The sequence below is a fragment of the Ptychodera flava genome, chromosome 19 (genome assembly GCF_041260155.1).
Source record: "Ptychodera flava strain L36383 chromosome 19, AS_Pfla_20210202, whole genome shotgun sequence".
Taxonomy (NCBI): Eukaryota; Metazoa; Hemichordata; class Enteropneusta; family Ptychoderidae; genus Ptychodera; species Ptychodera flava.
Genome location: NC_091946.1, coordinates 12,508,866 through 12,526,694, shown reverse-complemented (window position 1 = coordinate 12,526,694; position 17,829 = coordinate 12,508,866). Strand labels below are relative to the sequence as shown.

At 38.5% G+C, this 17,829-nt stretch overlaps 1 protein-coding gene across 1 annotated transcript in view; it reads right to left on the bottom strand.

The window, feature by feature from the left end:
• Nucleotides 1–17,829, bottom strand: part of LOC139118983 (uncharacterized) — a 135,240-nt gene that overhangs the window by 43,466 nt on the left and 73,945 nt on the right. Inside the window, exons 7-8 of the mRNA XM_070682585.1 lie at nucleotides 16,887–17,034; nucleotides 14,714–15,033 (exon numbers count right to left, since the gene is read on the bottom strand). Coding sequence (XP_070538686.1) covers nucleotides 14,714–15,033; nucleotides 16,887–17,034 — 468 coding nt within the window. The remainder of the gene's footprint in view (nucleotides 1–14,713; nucleotides 15,034–16,886; nucleotides 17,035–17,829) is intronic.

Below are 17,829 nucleotides of genomic sequence, written 5' to 3'. Positions count from 1 at the left end.
TGTCATTAAAAGTGGCCATACATCTATATGAGTGTAGACTGTTTAAGAATGTTAGTTTACTGATTGCAAGTTTTAAAATTAAATGGTTCCTGTTATTCTCTATTAAACACTGAACGTCAGGCAAGAAAGAACATAGTATAAGTCACACAATTATACAAACATAAATCTTCTCATATATACTCCAATACTGTTAATTACCGGGAATGGCTAATGACTGGCATGGTAGTTCATAATCATTGTTGTCGACAAAAGGTTTGTATCGAAACAAGGAAACTACACAAATTTTATTCTGACTCGATCTATATTTTGCTACAGTAGCCTTTGACTCCCAAGGGCACACACAGTACCCCAGGTTGTCTATTCGATCAAACTTCCTGACCAATTTTCAAACTCTTTGTTATCAGAAACACTTGAAATGATTATCATGGTTTATGTCTTACATGACTACATTGATCTACATTCTGAAGTAATAAAATCCTTTCGTTTTAATCGATTGTATGAGAGATGCAGATAACCGCATAAAAAGAACTACTTAGTACCTCTGTTATGAAAACTTGCGGGAGTATTCGGCAAGGAAAAGATGATCAGTTGTTGGTGCAAGACCCCTGAAAGGGGGTCATATTTCTGCATGTAAGTTGATTTTAGAGAGGTGTAATAATTTTGAATATAAAGACAATTATACTTGAACAAGCTTTTTTACATTTCCTAATTTCAGATCATCGTTGCTTGATGGTTACACTGGAAAAAATGAGCAAAATTGACATGCTGGTATTGTGGTTTAAAGGGGTAGCTCTACAAAATATCGATTATTTGGATTTGTGTTAACACCTTCCTGACCAGGCCAATAATAACACAGGGCTTCAATTGCTCTTTTAGGTATGTAGCGACATACCGACACTTTCAGATTTTTATTTTTTCTCAGGTATAGAAGTCCCAAACTCCAATAAAGTATATATTTTCTGAAAGCCCTAATATTGGGAAATCCGACCGAGCACAGTTCACACCTAATATTTGCATAATAGTCACGTGACAAGCGTTTTGCTGAATCTTCCAAAAATAGTTTTTTCCGCCCTATGGCGAACACGCTGCAAGATTTCCGGTTGAAGTTTATGCATTGACAAGCCTAAGCAATTTTCTTCACAAAGCATATCTGACACACTCTCTGTAAAAGTATAACCTACAATCATATGTATTTGTATGTTAAACTGTGTTGCAATTATTGAAAATGACACCTACTTGCTGTGAAAATTGATTTTAAAGATTGACAATATGTTGTCTTTATAAACACTACTCTCATAAACTCGATGTACCTTTCATACACAAAAAACCATTGTTTGGCAATAATTTTTGAAGGTCTAATTCTCAGTGGGGACTATATCACCAATTATGGCTTCTTTAAGATGCCTTCCGTCAGACTGACAGCATTTTTTACCCTAACGAATCCTATCTTCTTGTCAACGTTGAAAATAGAGTGTTCTGAGTTTGCTTCGTAGTACTCAATCCATGAAGAACGAAACGGAAGTTTCATACGGTGACATTTACTAATTGAAAGCTTCAACACTGCACATTTTGTCATGGAGAGCATTCGGTGATCACTATAAGTGGTCGAGGACATGGCATCATCGTAACCAGTCAGACAAACTTTTGGGTACCCAAAAGGGACGTAAAGTCATGGTTTTAAAGTTCATGGTTCAAGGTTCAAAGTTCATCTGGATGATACAACGCAAGGACCTCCCCCATATCGGTGACTGTGGTTACGGTCATACAAATTTCATTTCTGCGCATGTCATTCAACATAATAATCAAGTAGTTTTGTAAGCTACAAACTATCTATATTCTAATCTTCGACTTATCATATATGAGTGACAGTCATATCACATCTCCCATCAACAAATGTTGTGCAACGAGAATAAGGCTAGTCATTACTGTCCTTGACGCTTAGATTGTCGAGACTGAACAGGCAGTCACAAAAAAGACACACAACTATTGTGTGTATACCAAGACACGATTTATTTTTCAGAAGTTGTCTTGACATATAATACTTTCTTCATAGTGTTCATGGTGTTTTTTGCAATTTCAGTGATATGAATACTTACTTTTGCAATAGCAGTAATGCATCCCTTTCCTTTAAATGTTTGCAATTTTTTTTTTCAATATCTGACAACGCCTTCCAAAAGTCTGAGCTGACAGTCAAACCCTTGCCTATCTTTTCAATGTATTGCAGACGCCGCCCACTTTTAGCTAGATGTAACTCTAAGCTGTGGCAGTAAAACCGCCAGACCACAAATCAGTGTGAATCAGGTGTCTGTCCTAAAGAGTCAACTGCGGAGTTTGTGGGCATTTGCTTCGACATTTACTGCTGCAAGCTTTCTACCGAGGCTGTGAAGTCAGAGGCGCTATCCCTCATCGACCGGTTCGTGCTCACACTTCGCTGGACGGTCTTCGAGTTGGTCGCATTCGTTGCTGGAATAGGTATATTACGCTGGCTTCACTTCAGCTCAGACCTGTGCTATATTCTTCATACGATTTAACATTTATGTAACAAGGGAAACAAGTACCGGTGTAGTGACGGTCAGATTGATTTTAAGAAGTAACTCTGGTGAAAAATGAATTGGTGAACGACTATAAATGGCAAAGAGACTTGATAATTTAACCTTTGACACTAACTTTTACTGTCTCAGAAGGTATGTCTTTGAGGAAGCGTGTACTCAATACATAAATTATTATAAAGGGAGACATTCTTCTTTCTGCACGACAGGTTATTAACAAGGGGTCATCTAAGCACGGCAAAAATCCGCAACTTGAACGTAGTGATCAAGACCTGATTTCGATTTCCTGTTCAAAATGTTCGATTTTAAGAAGTACAGTCCGTCTCAACGAGTTGTTCTCAAAGCGGCACCGAGCACTATACTGCTAGTCGTCGCAACTTTCGCCATAGCAAGTGTTCTGCCACTTTCAAAGCCACACGCACCACTCCTTGCAGACAGGCTGACATTTTCCCTGCGTTGGATGATCTTCGAGGTGGTGTTTTTCATGATCGGGGTCTTAATTATTGGGAGTATTCGCTTCTTAACAGCTCAGATCAACCCCTTGGTCAAGAAAGATATTGAACGCATCGAAATCTACAACCGTTGTCTCCAGAACACATTAGAACAGCTGGTTATAAGTGTCCTGGGAAAACTTATCATGGCGTCCTACATGGACGAGAATGGTCTGAGATTCATCCCAGTGTTTGTATTCCTGTTCGTCGTTGCCAGGACCGCCTTCTGGATCGGCTACTCCATTGACCCGATGGCAAGAGCCTTTGGTATGAGTATGACTTTCAACTTGAACGTGACAATTCTAGTTTACTGTATGTTTTGCGTGCTGTCGTATGGCCCTAGTTATGGTCTGAACAGCTAAGGTTACTTCGCAGAGTAGTCCTCTATGTCAAGACTTGATGATCTATTTTTGATTGTTAATCGGCAAAACTTATCACACTAAAGCTAATCTATCTGGTACAAAAAAAGGTTTGATTATATCCTTAGACGTTTACGTATGCTTACTGTTCGATTATTTGAACGGAATCCAGGAAAGGTAGTATGCGCCTCGAAAGTGAAAGATTTAAACCTTTGCTCAAACTTTACTTAAGGAATCTTTCAATAAAAATCGGTCGTCACCGTGCAAATTTTGGTACTGGAAAAACAGATTACCAAAGATTTACTGATATTTGAAATTCAAAATAGCCGCCATCCGTGTATTAACTTTGTGGAGAATAATGAAATTTGCGATTTTAGAAAAACTAAGACGGTTAAATTTTTTTCTTTCACCAAGATCTTTAAAATGAACCCGCACAAGTGGTAGATCATAAAAGAATGGGAAAAGTTTGAGAGTCCAAATATCTGTCCCTGAGGCGCATTCTACCTTAAACTCGATTTCTTTTATTCGATTATTTGAAAAGAATCCATTTGCTCACACGGTTTTTAAAGTTTAACTCGATTTCTTTCATATGCTTCACGTAAAAGGGTGTGCTTATGTTGGGTTTGTTTTGTCGGAAGATCAATAGGCACTGTGCTTTATGAATGACAATGGGGATAGTACCAAAGATGTCACCTTTTGGACTTGAAAAGCCTGAAACCTAAACTTTGTAGTTGCTGGTATTCAATCTCTGACAAGAGGTCATGGAGCCTGGAGGGCCCGTCCACGACCGAATCTTTTAATGTGTAACCTATCGAGAATGACGATATCCCAATTGAATAGACTGTTTGGATCACACTGGCATGCTGGACAAAGGATTCTCTCAAACACGTCTACTACTCACCAACAGTGACGCTGAAGACGTCGACAGCAAAGGGAAAAAAACAATGGTTCAGATATTCCTAGTGTAGAAAGTGAGCGTGATAATGGATGGACCATTTCTGACTGTTTCCGTAGGATCAAAAGACATTTCATCCTCTGTCTAAAGTCCTGGTTAAAGTCGCTCGGAAAATACAATATGTTTTGCCGCGGTTGAGTCATAGATAATCTTTGTCAATTATGATTCTTTTACTGGTTAAATGATGATTTACAAAGCTGATTAAAATCAGTTCCCATATTCGTTAGTCTATCTATACAATCAATAGAAAAAGAGTCACATTTCATGTAAATTCAAATACATAACTTGGTAATTTTGCATGTCACAGTCCATGCTTTTTACGATTTATTATTAGCTCACGTGTGTCTTATGTCGTACCGATGTCTATCTCTGTGTGTCTTTCTGTCTGTCTATTTACACGAAATCTCAAGACGCCTGAACGGATTCAAGTTAGATTTGGTAGACAGGTACCACATGCTAAGGGAATGGCACGAACTGATAAGATTTTAGTCAGTGTGGCTTACATATTTCATAGTCATTTGCATAATAAATGATTTTAAAAAAAGAGAGACAACCAAAGTTGATGAAACTTGCTATGTACATTAAACAGTATTGAAAGTCGTTAAGCATTTTTACTTCAACAAATTCCTTATTTGCATATTTAATGAACTTTCCTAAGCAGGGTTATATATTTTCAATGACTTGACAAAAGTTGACAAAACTTCCTATGTACACTGAAGATACTTTGCTACAACATTACTGAAGGTCATTAAGCAATTTCACTTCAGCCAATCCCTAATTTATATATTTAGTGAACTTCCCTACTTAGGGATATATACCTGAATTAACTTCATCAAAGTTGGCGAAATATGCTATGTACATTGGTGACACTAGGTTAAAACAATATTAAAAAACATTAACATTTTCACTTCAGCTTATCGAATTCGCATATTTAACGAACTTTCATAATTAAGGATAAACATCTTGATTGGCATGGTCAAAGTTTACGAAACTTGCTATGCATATTTGAGATACACAATCATGAAAGTTGTTTTAGAAGTTTTAAATAAACGTATCATTCATTTGCATATTTAAATAACTTTCCTAACTAGGCATATGTATCTGAATTTACTTGATAAAAGTTGACAATACTTGTAATGGACATTAAAGATACAAAGTTAAAACAATATTGAAAGTCATTTAGCATTTTACTTCAGTTAATTACCAATTTGCATATTTAATTAACTTTCCTTGTTAGGGATATATATATCCAGATTGACTCGATCAAAATTGATGAAACTTGATCTGTACATTGAAGAACCTGTGATAATTAAAACTTTCTTAGATTTTAATTTGCATATTCAACGAACTTTTATAGATACAGAAATATGTCTGGATTTGCTTACTCAAAGTTGCTATGTACATTGAAGATACTACGATATAACATTATGAAAGTCATTTAGCATTTTGAATTCAGCTTATTACTAATTTGCATATTTAACAAATTTTCCCAATTAGGGATATAAGACTGGAATGACTCTAAAAAAGTTTATGAAACTTGCTATGTATATTGATGAGGCAATTATTTTGTGTTTGTTAAAACATATTGTGGGTTTCCTTTTCAGCCAATTTATAATTTGCATATCTAATGAACTTTCAAAGTTTGGCATATATGGTTCGGAGTACTTGACCAAAGGTAATTACAATTGCTATATAAAGTGGTGATACAATGACAGCAGTGAAATAAATTTAGTATTTTATTTCATCTTAATACACATTTTTGTACTTAATGACCTTTGGAATGAATCTGTGGTGAATGTTGTTCATGATGTTGATCATAACACTTTAAATGAAGTTGAAAACAGCTGGCAAAAGTTCAAATTTACAGACAATTGCAAAATATACTGAAACACGTGAGCATTTTCAGTGCATATCTGGTTCTGCATTAGAGGTTATCGACAGAGATCATACAAGCACGGCCATTACTCGTGGATCGCTATGTCAAAACAGCTCCACAACTTTAACGCAGTGATCACGACCAGATTTTGATTTCCTGTTCAAAATGTTCGATTTTAAGAAGTACAGTCCGTCTCAACAACTTGTTATTAAGGCTAAACCGAGCATTTTACTGTTGGTCGTCGCCACTCTCGCTATAGCAAGTATTCTACCACTTCCGAAGCCAAACGCACCACTTCTTGCAGATAGGCTGGCGTTTTCCCTACGTTGGATGACCTTCGAGGTGGCGTTTTTCATGATTGTGATCTTAATTATCGCATGTCTACGCTTCAGGACAGCCCAGATCAACCCCTTGGTCAAGAAAGATATTGAACGCATCGAAATCTACAACCGTTGTCTCCAGAACACATTAGAGCAGCTGGTGATAAGCGTCCTGGGAAAACTTATCATGGCGTCCTACATGGACGAAGATGGTCTAAGATTCATCCCAGTGTTTGTGTTCCTGTTCGTCGTTGCCAGAACCGTCTTCTGGATCGGCTACTTCATTGACCCGATGGCAAGAGTCTTTGGTATGAGTATGACCTTCGACTTGAACATGATAATTCTGGCTTACTGTGTGTTTTGCGTACTGGTGTATGGCCCCAGTTATGGTCTGAACAGCTAAGTCGACTTCACAAAGTTGTCCTTTATGCAAAGACTAGATGACCCATGTTTCAACATTACTGGGAAAAATTTCTTTGCATCGAAGTTAATCAAACTGGTACAAAAATACCGGATTCATTATATATGAAGACGTTTAGATGCTCACTATTCGATTAATTGAACGGAATTCATGTGCTAATGCGGTTGTTAAACTCAATTTGTCTCATTTGCTCCACGAGAAATTAACTGTTGTTTCTTTGTCGGAAGATAGACAGGCAAATTGCTTTATAAATAATAATGAGAATAGTGCCACGAATGTTACTCTTTGATCTTGAAAAGCCTGAAACCGAACCATTTTATTTGCTGTAACTCAACCTCTGACCCAAGTAAACATTATCACGAACTTCGTGGAGCCTGGAGGGCCCGTCCACGACTGAATATTTTATCTTTTAATCGAAAAAAATCAATAGATTATATCGTAGTGGAGACATAGATAATCTTCTTGAATTATGTTTCTTTTGTTTGTTAAATGATGATCTGTAAAGTTCTTCTGCTTTTTTATTTCAAGGATGGCTAAAAGGATTTAAGTTCCGTTTAGAGGTGTCACAAGTTTAAATTTAAACAACGACACATAATATCAAAATAGTAATGATGATGATAATAAGGCGAAAATATATAAATGTCAATGGTTTGTAAAGTAAAGTGAGAAGGGAATACAATTGAAATTTTAAACCAGTCACTCCAACAAGGCATCTGAAGATGTCTCATGATGAATTGATATCAATGGCAGAATCAGAAACTAAAAACCAACGTTAAAGTGGCCATACATCTCTGAGTTGTAGTATTGTTAGTTAACTGATAGCAAATCTAAAAATTAAACGATTTCTTGTTGTTCTCTATGGAATATTGAAAGTCAGCCAAGAAAGAACCCGTGGATAGTCATATATTTGTACAAAAATATATAATCTAAACTCGTCTACAATAATACAGAGGTGGACCTAATACATACAGGACCTAATACATGTAATCATCCTTGTGGAAAACTGACAAATCGTTTTGACTCGACATATCACAGGAAACCCAGAAATCTAGTTGTCCTTTGTATTGTTGTTTATGTTTATATTAGTCGTGTTGTTGTTGTTGTTGTTATTGTTGACCAATAAAATTCAGCGAAGATATCTACTGGACACTGTAATATAGGAAGAGAGTGTACGTTGGGAGAGAGTTGCATCGAATCAAATAATGATAGTGTCCTTGTAGTGTTTCGTATAACAATAGCAACAACGACAACAACACGACTAATATAAGCACGAGTCATCGTTGATGACACAGTCCCCACTTGTTAATGGGTACTTTGATTACAAGTTCTTGGAGAGGATAGAGTCCTGTTCATTAATTAGGTCTGTGATTAAGAATGAGTTCCATAGTGGTGAAAACGTAGACCATTGTGGACTGCCCCATAACAAAAGGTCATTAAATAAGTCAATAATTAATCGACAGAATGTTGCCAAACATAATGCATTCTATTATAGCACTGTCCATAAACGATACCGCAAAGTGTCAATGAATTGTATTACAAAACTGTGGCATCAGCATCTGTACCAAGTTTCATCAAATTTAATGATAAATTTTTGGACATATCACTCTAATTAGGAAAGTTCATTAAATATGTAATTAAAAATTAATTAACACGACACTGCTAACTGTTTTTATTCAATGTTAAAGCAATGTGAGCTTCACATCTGTATAAAGTTTCATGCAATTTGATGACCTATTTCTTGACATATCAGCCTAATTACGGAAATCCATCAAATATGCAAATCAGAAGTTAATTGACATGATACTGCTACATATCCATGCACACCATTACACTGCCAAAAGATTAACATCTGTGCCACGTTTCATCAAATTTGATGCAGCATTTCTAGACATCACACTCATCATGAAAGTTCATCAAATATGCAAATTAGCGATTAATTGATATGATACTGCTTAATATGTTCGTACAGTATTACAGTACTGAGAGATCAACAACTGTACTAAGTATCATCAAATTTGATGCAGTATTTCTGGAGATAGCCCTGTAATTAGGAAAGTTCATTCAATATGCAAATTAATTGTTGCAATACTGACATATCTCATTCTGTGCTATCAGAGCTCTGTGTGACGAACATCCCTACAAAGTTTCATCAAATTTAGTCCACTCGGGCGCTCCTAAAACGGAGGTCTTTTTTCAAAAATCATTGTCAATGACATAGTCCCCACCTTTTTAGTAAAATGGCCGTCACACAACCACCTTTGATAGGATCACAAAACAAATGAAGGTGTGTATGTATGACATAGGGAGTGATCCTTCCACCAAGTTTTAATGAAATTGCTTGAGGCATCTCTGAGATATCTGCTTGAACGGAGGCACGCGCACGCACACACGGACATGACCAAATCTATACGTCCCCCGGACGGTGTCCTTGGGGACTAATAATCAACAACACAAGCAACACCAACAACCACAACCACATTTCTGGGTTGGTTGTTATCGGAAACACTCATATTATTGTATAATGTCTCAATTGACATTTATCTTAAATCTGAATCAATAAAAGTATTTTCCTTTTAATCGATTGTAAAAGCGATGATGATAACAGCATAAAAGAGACTCGTGAGGAAAAGAGTATATCACTTATTGGCGTAGGGCCGCCGGTCGCTCTATTTCTATAGCTAAGTTGATCTCAGAGAGGTGTTTGAATGAAGTGACAACCGTACTTGAACAAGGTCTCTACATAACTCAGTTTTACATCGTTGTCGTTTACTGGTTACACGTGAAGTAATGAGCTAATTCGACATGTAAAAATTATGTTTTAAAAGGGTTAGCACTACAAGATTTCGAGTATTTTGGATTCGAAAGCTGTGTGATCACACCCTCTTGAGCAGGACATGAAAAACATAGGGCTTCCAATGGCTCTTTAGTGCCTAGCTGTGGAAACGCAGCTATCTGTTGGCGGGGTAGCGTGCGTCGCTATGCGGTTCATCAAAAGGTCAACCCCGCCACGGAATAGTCGTGGAGGGTTGACCTTTTGATGACCCGCATAGCGACGCACGCTACCCAGCCAATAGATAGCTGCATTTCCACAGCTATTTAGTGCGTGCCTCCCTGACAAAGTGTACCCGTCCGCAACTTCCAAAGACTGCTGTATACTTCATGCGATTATCCATTGCTCTGACGATGATGAAGGAGAACACTGTCTCGCCAGGGCAAACGTAATATCAAACCGTGTCGAGAACTCAATTGATTCTCGCGAGATCTCGTCAGCGCTGTTACCTTCACTTGGTCTCGAAGTGAGGCCTTATTTAAAGAAAATTCTTTGTTTGCCGTCCTTGGATTTTTGAAAACCTATCAGCCGGCCAGGAAAAAGCAAACACAGACAAAGAACACAAGTGCATTAACATATGCTCATTTAATATTTGGTTTCTTTTGGAAAAATAATATTTTTATTTGTAATATTGTTTATATTGTATTTGTTTTCTTAATTTTCTCTGAAAACCTACCAGCACTCGGACAGCAAACAAAGAAGAAATTTATTTAAAGCGCCTAATATCATTTTTACCGTAATAATTATCGTTACTGGAATCCCTACACGCAAGTAACTCCAGACAACAGCCCCCTACTGGGCGAATAGTCAGATCTGCTTGCCAAGGCTTTGCTAGGTAGGCGTGGTACAGTCTCCCAGACAATGGACAGTAGAAACGGGTTTTCCTACTGTCTACTTCCTAATCAACTTTAAAAAATGAACACTGAATTCCTTTACTGTATAGTTTTGCAAAATACCATTGTGAAAGTGTATTATATTTCTTTGAGGTTTCAAATTAATTTTTTTGACATATCCTTTTCCGAACAGGGCTCCCTTACCAAAGAAACAAGTACCGGTATTGACATTCAGATAGACTTCATGCGTGGTAACAGTAATGAGTAAAACTTTTTTTAAATAAAGAAATGGGGTGTTATGCGACTTCCGGGAAAAAGAGACTGTGTTCCAGGAGAAAAGTGCCAGCGACAGATAATGAAATACAAACGGGATATTTCTTTACGCACCAGACAGGTTATGGCTAGAGGTCATCTGAGCACAATACTAGCATAACCAACGGTCAACAAGTCATGTGCTGGCGAGAACTTGTGAATCGCTAGGTCAACGCATCCATGCGACTTTAACTCAGTGATCACGACAAGTGTTTGATTTCCTGTCCGGGCCGGTATACTTGAGGAAGTGTGTTTGATCTTAAGAAGTACAGTCCGCCTCAGCAAATTGTTCTTACAGTGAGACCGATCACCATACCTGTGACTGTCGCTGCTTTCGCCATAGCAAGTGTTCTGCCACTTCCAAAGCCACACGCACCTTTCCTTGCAGACAGGCTGGCGTTTTCCCTGCGTTGGATGATCTTCGAGGTGGTACGGTGGCCCAAAACTACCTGTTCTCCGCATTTAAAGTCTGCGTCGCATTCAATTGTTTTTCTCTCACATATGTCTCCGCATTCAAAGTCTGCGTCGCATTCAATTGTTTTTCTCTCACATAATTTTATGTCTCCGCATTCAAAGTCTGCGTCGCATTCAATGTTTTTCTCTCACATATGTCTCCGCATTCAAAGTCTGCGTCGCATTCAATTGTTTTTCTCTCACATAATTTTATGTCTCCGCATTCAAAGTCTGCGTCGCATTCAATGTTTTTTCTCTCACATATGTCTCCGCATTCAAAGTCTGCGTCGCATTCAAGTTTTTTTCTCTCACATATGTCTCCGCATTCAAAGTCTGCGTCGCATTCAATTGTTTTTCTCTCACATAATTTTATGTCTCCGCATTCAAAGTCTGCGTCGCATTCAATGTTTTTTCTCTCACATATATCTCCGCATTCAAAGTCTGCGTCGCATTTAATTTTTTTCTCTTACATATGTCTCTGCATTCAAAGTCTGCGTCGCATTCAATGTTTTTTCTCTCACATATGTCTCCGCATTCAAAGTCTGCGTCGCATTCAATCGTTTCTCTCCTAGATGGGCCACAGGCGGCCCAAACACTATCAATAAGCTTATTATTGAGTTTTTCTCAGTTTTCTCTATCAGTTCTTCTGTTTCTTCATGCTCTGACTGATCGTAGTAAATAAAAAGAAATTACTTTATAGCCTAACCTAGCCTCTTGACTCTTTATTTTACACCCCATTACAAGGAAGTTTATCTCTCATATACACAAATCTTGTAATTAATTAGTCCACATGACTAATTGTGTTAATCCGTGGAGTTATCAGGGATTTTATAGGTGTGTCAACATCGCGAAAGATAGGAAAGGTTACTAAAGCTCCTTTTTCATTTACATCTCTATCTTTCCAATGTTGACCAACCTTGATAAGTCCACGGATTAGCATAATTAGTCGTGTTGACTAATTAATTAGAAGATGTGTATATGAGAGATAAACATCCTTGTAATGGGGTGTAAAATAAATAAAGAGTCAAGAGGCTAGGTTAGGCTATATAGTCATTTATTTTATTTACTACGATCAGTCAGAGCATGAAGAAAAGGAGAGGGACTGACAGTGACAGAGAAAACTTAGAAAAACTCAAAATAAGCTTTATTAATAGTGATTGGGCCGCCTGTGGATGGCCGTCGCAGTCAATGATTTTGTCACCAACACATGAAGGCGCTGGCAAGTTTTGGTGAGCGTGACCCTCGCTCCATGACCAATGATTGCATCCGGAAAAAGTATCACTCTTTTAGTGTTCGTGATCGCGAAAAGCTCATTTTTGAAGGTAAGTGACAAAGATATTCATTGTATTGTAAGCTTATGGGGTTAATGATCTAGCCAAGGGGGTACGCTGCTCACCAGTATGGACGCATACTATGGGTCCCACATGAGCGTCCAAATGTAAAATGGCAGCCCGTCCCACAACTGCCAATACATCCAGGGCTAGACGGTGGCAAGATCATTAACCCCATAAGCTTACAATACAATGAATAACTTTGTCACTTACCTTCGAAATCAATGAGCTTTACGCGATCACGAACACTGAAAGAGTGATACTTTTTCCGGATGCAATTCATGGGTCATAGAGCGAGGGTCACGCTCAAAAAAACTTGCCAGCGCCCTCATGTGTTGGTGACAAAATCACTGACTGCGACGCCCATCTAGGAGAGAAACAATTGAATGCGACGCAGACTTTGAATGCGGAGACATATGTGAGAGAAAAAAAATTGAATGCGACGCAGACTTTGAATGCGGAGACATAAAATTATGTGAGAGAAAAAAATTGAATGCGATGCAGACTTTGAATGCGGAGACATATGTGAGAGAAAAAACATTGAATGCGACGCAGACTTTGAATGCGGAGACATATGTGAGAGAAAAAAAATTGAATGCGACGCAGACTTTGGATGCGGAGACATATGTGAGAGAAAAAAATTGAATGCGACGCAGACTTTGAATGCAGCGACATATGTTAGAGAAAAACAATTGAATGCGACGCAGACTTTAAATGCGGAAAACTGGTAGTTTTGGGCCACCGTAAGGTGGTATTTTTCATGATCGGGGTCTTAATTGTCGGAACTATTCGCTTCTTAACAGGCCAGATCAACCCCTTGGCCAAGAAAGATATTGAACGCATCGAAACCCACTGCCGCTGTGTGCAGAACACATTAGAGCAGCTGGTGATAAGCGTCTTTGGAAAACTCATCATGGCGTCCTACATGGACGAGAATGGTCTGAGATTCATCCCAGTGTTTGTGTTCCTGTTCGTCGTTGCCAGGACCGTCTTCTGGATCGGCTACTCCATTGACCCGATGGCAAGAGTGTTTGGTGTAGGTCTCAACTTTGACTTGAACATGTCAGTTTTAGCTTACTGTGTGTTTTGCACGTTGGTGTACGGTCCCAGTTATGGTCTGAACGGGGGTCTGAACAGCTAAGCCGACTTCACAGCAATGCCCGTGCAGCCATGACCTTATGACCAGTGCTTCCGTATTATCCAGAACAAAGCCATTGCATCGCAATAATTTAGATTCTGGTGCCAAGAAATATCTGACTAGAATTATGTCATGTTTATATATAACAGGATTTGATGCTCAGTATTTCGATTATTTTGAATGAAGGACCATGCATACGTTTTTTTAAACAACAGCTGCTTTCATTTCTACAAGAATAGTACTGTACGCTCAATTGTTGACACATTGTCGGAAAAAAGAACACGTAGTTTTGCCTCAGATGTCACCCTTTGGACTAAGTACGCCAGGTACTTTTAACCTTTTGATTAATCGTAACTCAACTAGACGGGCGTGCGTCCGGGCTCCGCAGCATTTGACCCTGGGTCACGGAGCCCCGAGTGCCCACGCACAACACAGAATCTAGTTCAGTCTATAACCCGTAGAGAATGGAAAGGTAGGTGACAATACCACTTGTATTTCGAAAGTATCAAAGAAAACAGTTTAGAATTGGCAGATTTACAATAGAACTCACAGTATCCGTAAACATGGCGTACTTGTATTTTATTAGGTAAAAAAAACATGAATTGCAATGTAGTTCCTGTAAAATTGGTCATGGCATGAGCAATTAATTGGGATATTTCATTTATCACAGATAATTATCATCTTCGATATTTTCTGATTCACGGAACTCAGAGTGGTATATGTTTGCCATATATTCATTATTTTGAATCGTTTTATCCGATATATGTCTTGAACTATAAAATCTGTGTGGATTTAAAGAATAAGTCTTAGCTTAAATAATGACAGACAATTTTTTCGCTACTTACCAAAGGTGTGTCATAACTATCCCATCCTTGTGAATCTTCGCTGTATTGAATTCTGTATCCCGTTATCCACTGCGCTTGAATTTCGGCGACGCTGCCTTCGGTCACGACGCCCGTTATTATGGAAACCTCGCCCAGGTCGACTTGCAACCATGGTGACGTGTCGCCATCGGAGGGTCTCCACGACGAGTTGGGATTCGAGAGCCTGCCCTGATTGGCTGTGTGCGAAGCGTCGAAATCCGAAGAAGACAGCAACGTTACGGCTGACGCAGGGCTCGCGGTGAAGGCTACTCCAAAACCATCATAACGAGCTGTGGTGTGACCTGTGAAGTAATATCATATACATATAATTATACTCACATAATTCGTAATGACTGTAGTACTCTTTTTTGAAAACTACAATCATCACAGAGGCGTCACAGTTTCGAAAATATTGTAAACCACCATTCCGTTGATGGTGGTGAAAGAAGAATTATACTATTTATGTAACCATGGTTTTATCATTAACGTCACGGTGTTTACACAATTAAAATTAAATATTAATCGCGCAAGCGGCTTACTGACTACGCATGCGCTTATTCATAATATACTATGCGAGTAACCGGAAGTGTACCCTTCTTTCATGAGCGCCGCCATGTTTTTTTTTTTGAGTACTCGTAAATAAACAAATACGAAACAAATTACTATTATATAACTTGCCTTTTATAAAATATACTTCTTTAATTAGCCAGTAAATGCTATTATGCACCTTGACGCTGATACAAAAATATCGTTAATATAGAAAAGGGAGAAAACTGTCGTGCATATGAACGGGGTATACGTAAAGAATGCTGGGATTGAATTATAGAAGAGCGCCCCCTGTTTCAATAATTAGATTCAAAAATTGCCAGTTTTTAGAGGGAACGCTATAGTTTTCAGCTTGCAAGTGGAAGGTGGGCAGTGCGATTACCATTGCAATGATAATGATTGCATAATACGTCCCTTGTTAACGCAATAGGCTGTTATCATTGTAAAAATTGTCAATTTTTGTCCAAAATGTTTACACGCTACAGAAAATCTATACATGCCCTGCTGCAGGGTTTGACGTCGTGTACGTACGTGAACTGCTTTTATCAGAGGGAAACCGGGCATAGTTGTAACGTTTATGAAGTAACAATAACAGTTTATCATGAATCAATACAAATAACATTGCCAATCTTAACCCCTGGCGCGACACCAAGGGCTGAGCCCTATATTAAATATTAATCATTATATAAGTTTCTTACTGTCTTAAAGGGAGGGTCATTTGAACTGCGCCTGTGCGACTTTCTTGTTCACAAACAATATTTTTCATGCATGACGTTTAGACGCATTACTTCAACATAGCTGCAACACTTACATTCTAAAATCACGCGTTCGTTACTTGGCATTTGAGTTTTGCTTAAAAGAGGGTGTCTTTTTCCCTTTTATATGTATGATACATTTTTTCTGGAAATGTTGTGGTCAGTGACCGCCCTGAACCCTGTATATATGAACCCTGTATGTGGAAAGGCTCAACTCTATCATTTTCAAAATGTTCTTGTTTCCTTGCTAAGCGTTTCCACAAACATTGATGGTGTCCCACTTTTCCTCGGACTTCTGATTTTTTATTTTTTTATTTTTTGTGAGTTTTCTACGAACAGCATTTCAATTTTTGCCAACTATCGAAGCTATAAGCCGGCATGCGGTCACTTACTGTGTTTCTATTCTTTCTGTTGCCTTTTTACAAATAAAAAAGTGGACTTCGAACAACAAGTACACTTTCGACGTCAAACAACGACAGTCTTGACAATTTGGAATCAGGGTACCTCAGTGCCTACTGCCCCTCTGCCAATCGCAACATGCATTAAAGCTTAGCATGAAGATATGCCCATTTGACTAGCAAAATTGTGGATGTCAATTTTTAACATTACCACCGTTTTACAGAGAGTCTACATAATTGATGGCCAAGAAAGTCAGTACGAATATTTTTTCATGGGCCAGTTACAGTGAATCCCTGTTTTGGCAAATAGAAATTCTTGCTTGGCAAGTACATTTTTATCTCTTCTGGTCAAGTCGCTTGAATATTTTGAAAGCAGCGGAAAACTGCACATGTATTTACTGGACCAGTCCAAACGGGTCGACATTATGGCTAATGTAGTGTGTACTGGAAACTTACCTGAGTTCCGGAAGCCGTGGATCTCAACTCGCATGCAGATTGCCGTCTCCCAGGCAACGGGATGCAAGCGTATGTATCGTGCTGATATTACTGAGTGCAGTAACGGACTGGTTATAGGCGTTGTACCACCATACGAACCTTGGAAGTACTATGGGGAAAAAAGGAGAAGCAAAATCGTTCGGTAAATTTAAATGCAGCGCTATTCATGACAATTCGTAATTGATTGGTAAGGAATTTACGGTATATCCAGTTTCTCTGCCTGGCTGGAGTAAAGAGACAAACAAACTAAATGACATATTATACACGTATGCACACCTGGCCGAACAAATATTTATACGATGCTCTGATACATGATACGTAAGCTTACCCATCCACCCACCCACCTAGCTACCTACCTACCTACATGCATGCATACATACATAAATCAATAAATATAAACATTGACAATTTTTACAATGGCTTAAAGAGCCTTGGAATTATGACATCACTGCTTGAGAAGGAGGATATTACAAGCTGTAAAGTGGGGGGGGGGGAGGGAGATGGTTTGCGTCATGCAGGAATGTAAGTGGTTCCCTGGCCCAAAGGCACATAGCTCCATATCTCGGCCTTCATATCTTTAATTCCTCTACTCTTTACAGCCTTATTTAAAAACCCATTTGCACAACACTTTGTTGGTGTTAATCCGTGCCGTTGGCAATTTCCATGAAGCAAATGGAATGCATAGTGACGTAATTTCCGGCGGAGCGGCACTAGTCATCACGTTTGCTCCGGGTACGGGTCTAAGTTGGCTGTGCAATGTTCAGTTATTTTCCCTTTTCTATGATGTGAATGTTTGATTTGTACTGAGAGTCAGTTTAAAGGCATCAATTACGATTTCACACAAACATGTAATTACAACTGTCAATTTTTTGTCAACACCCGATCTTGAACTTATTTTACACTG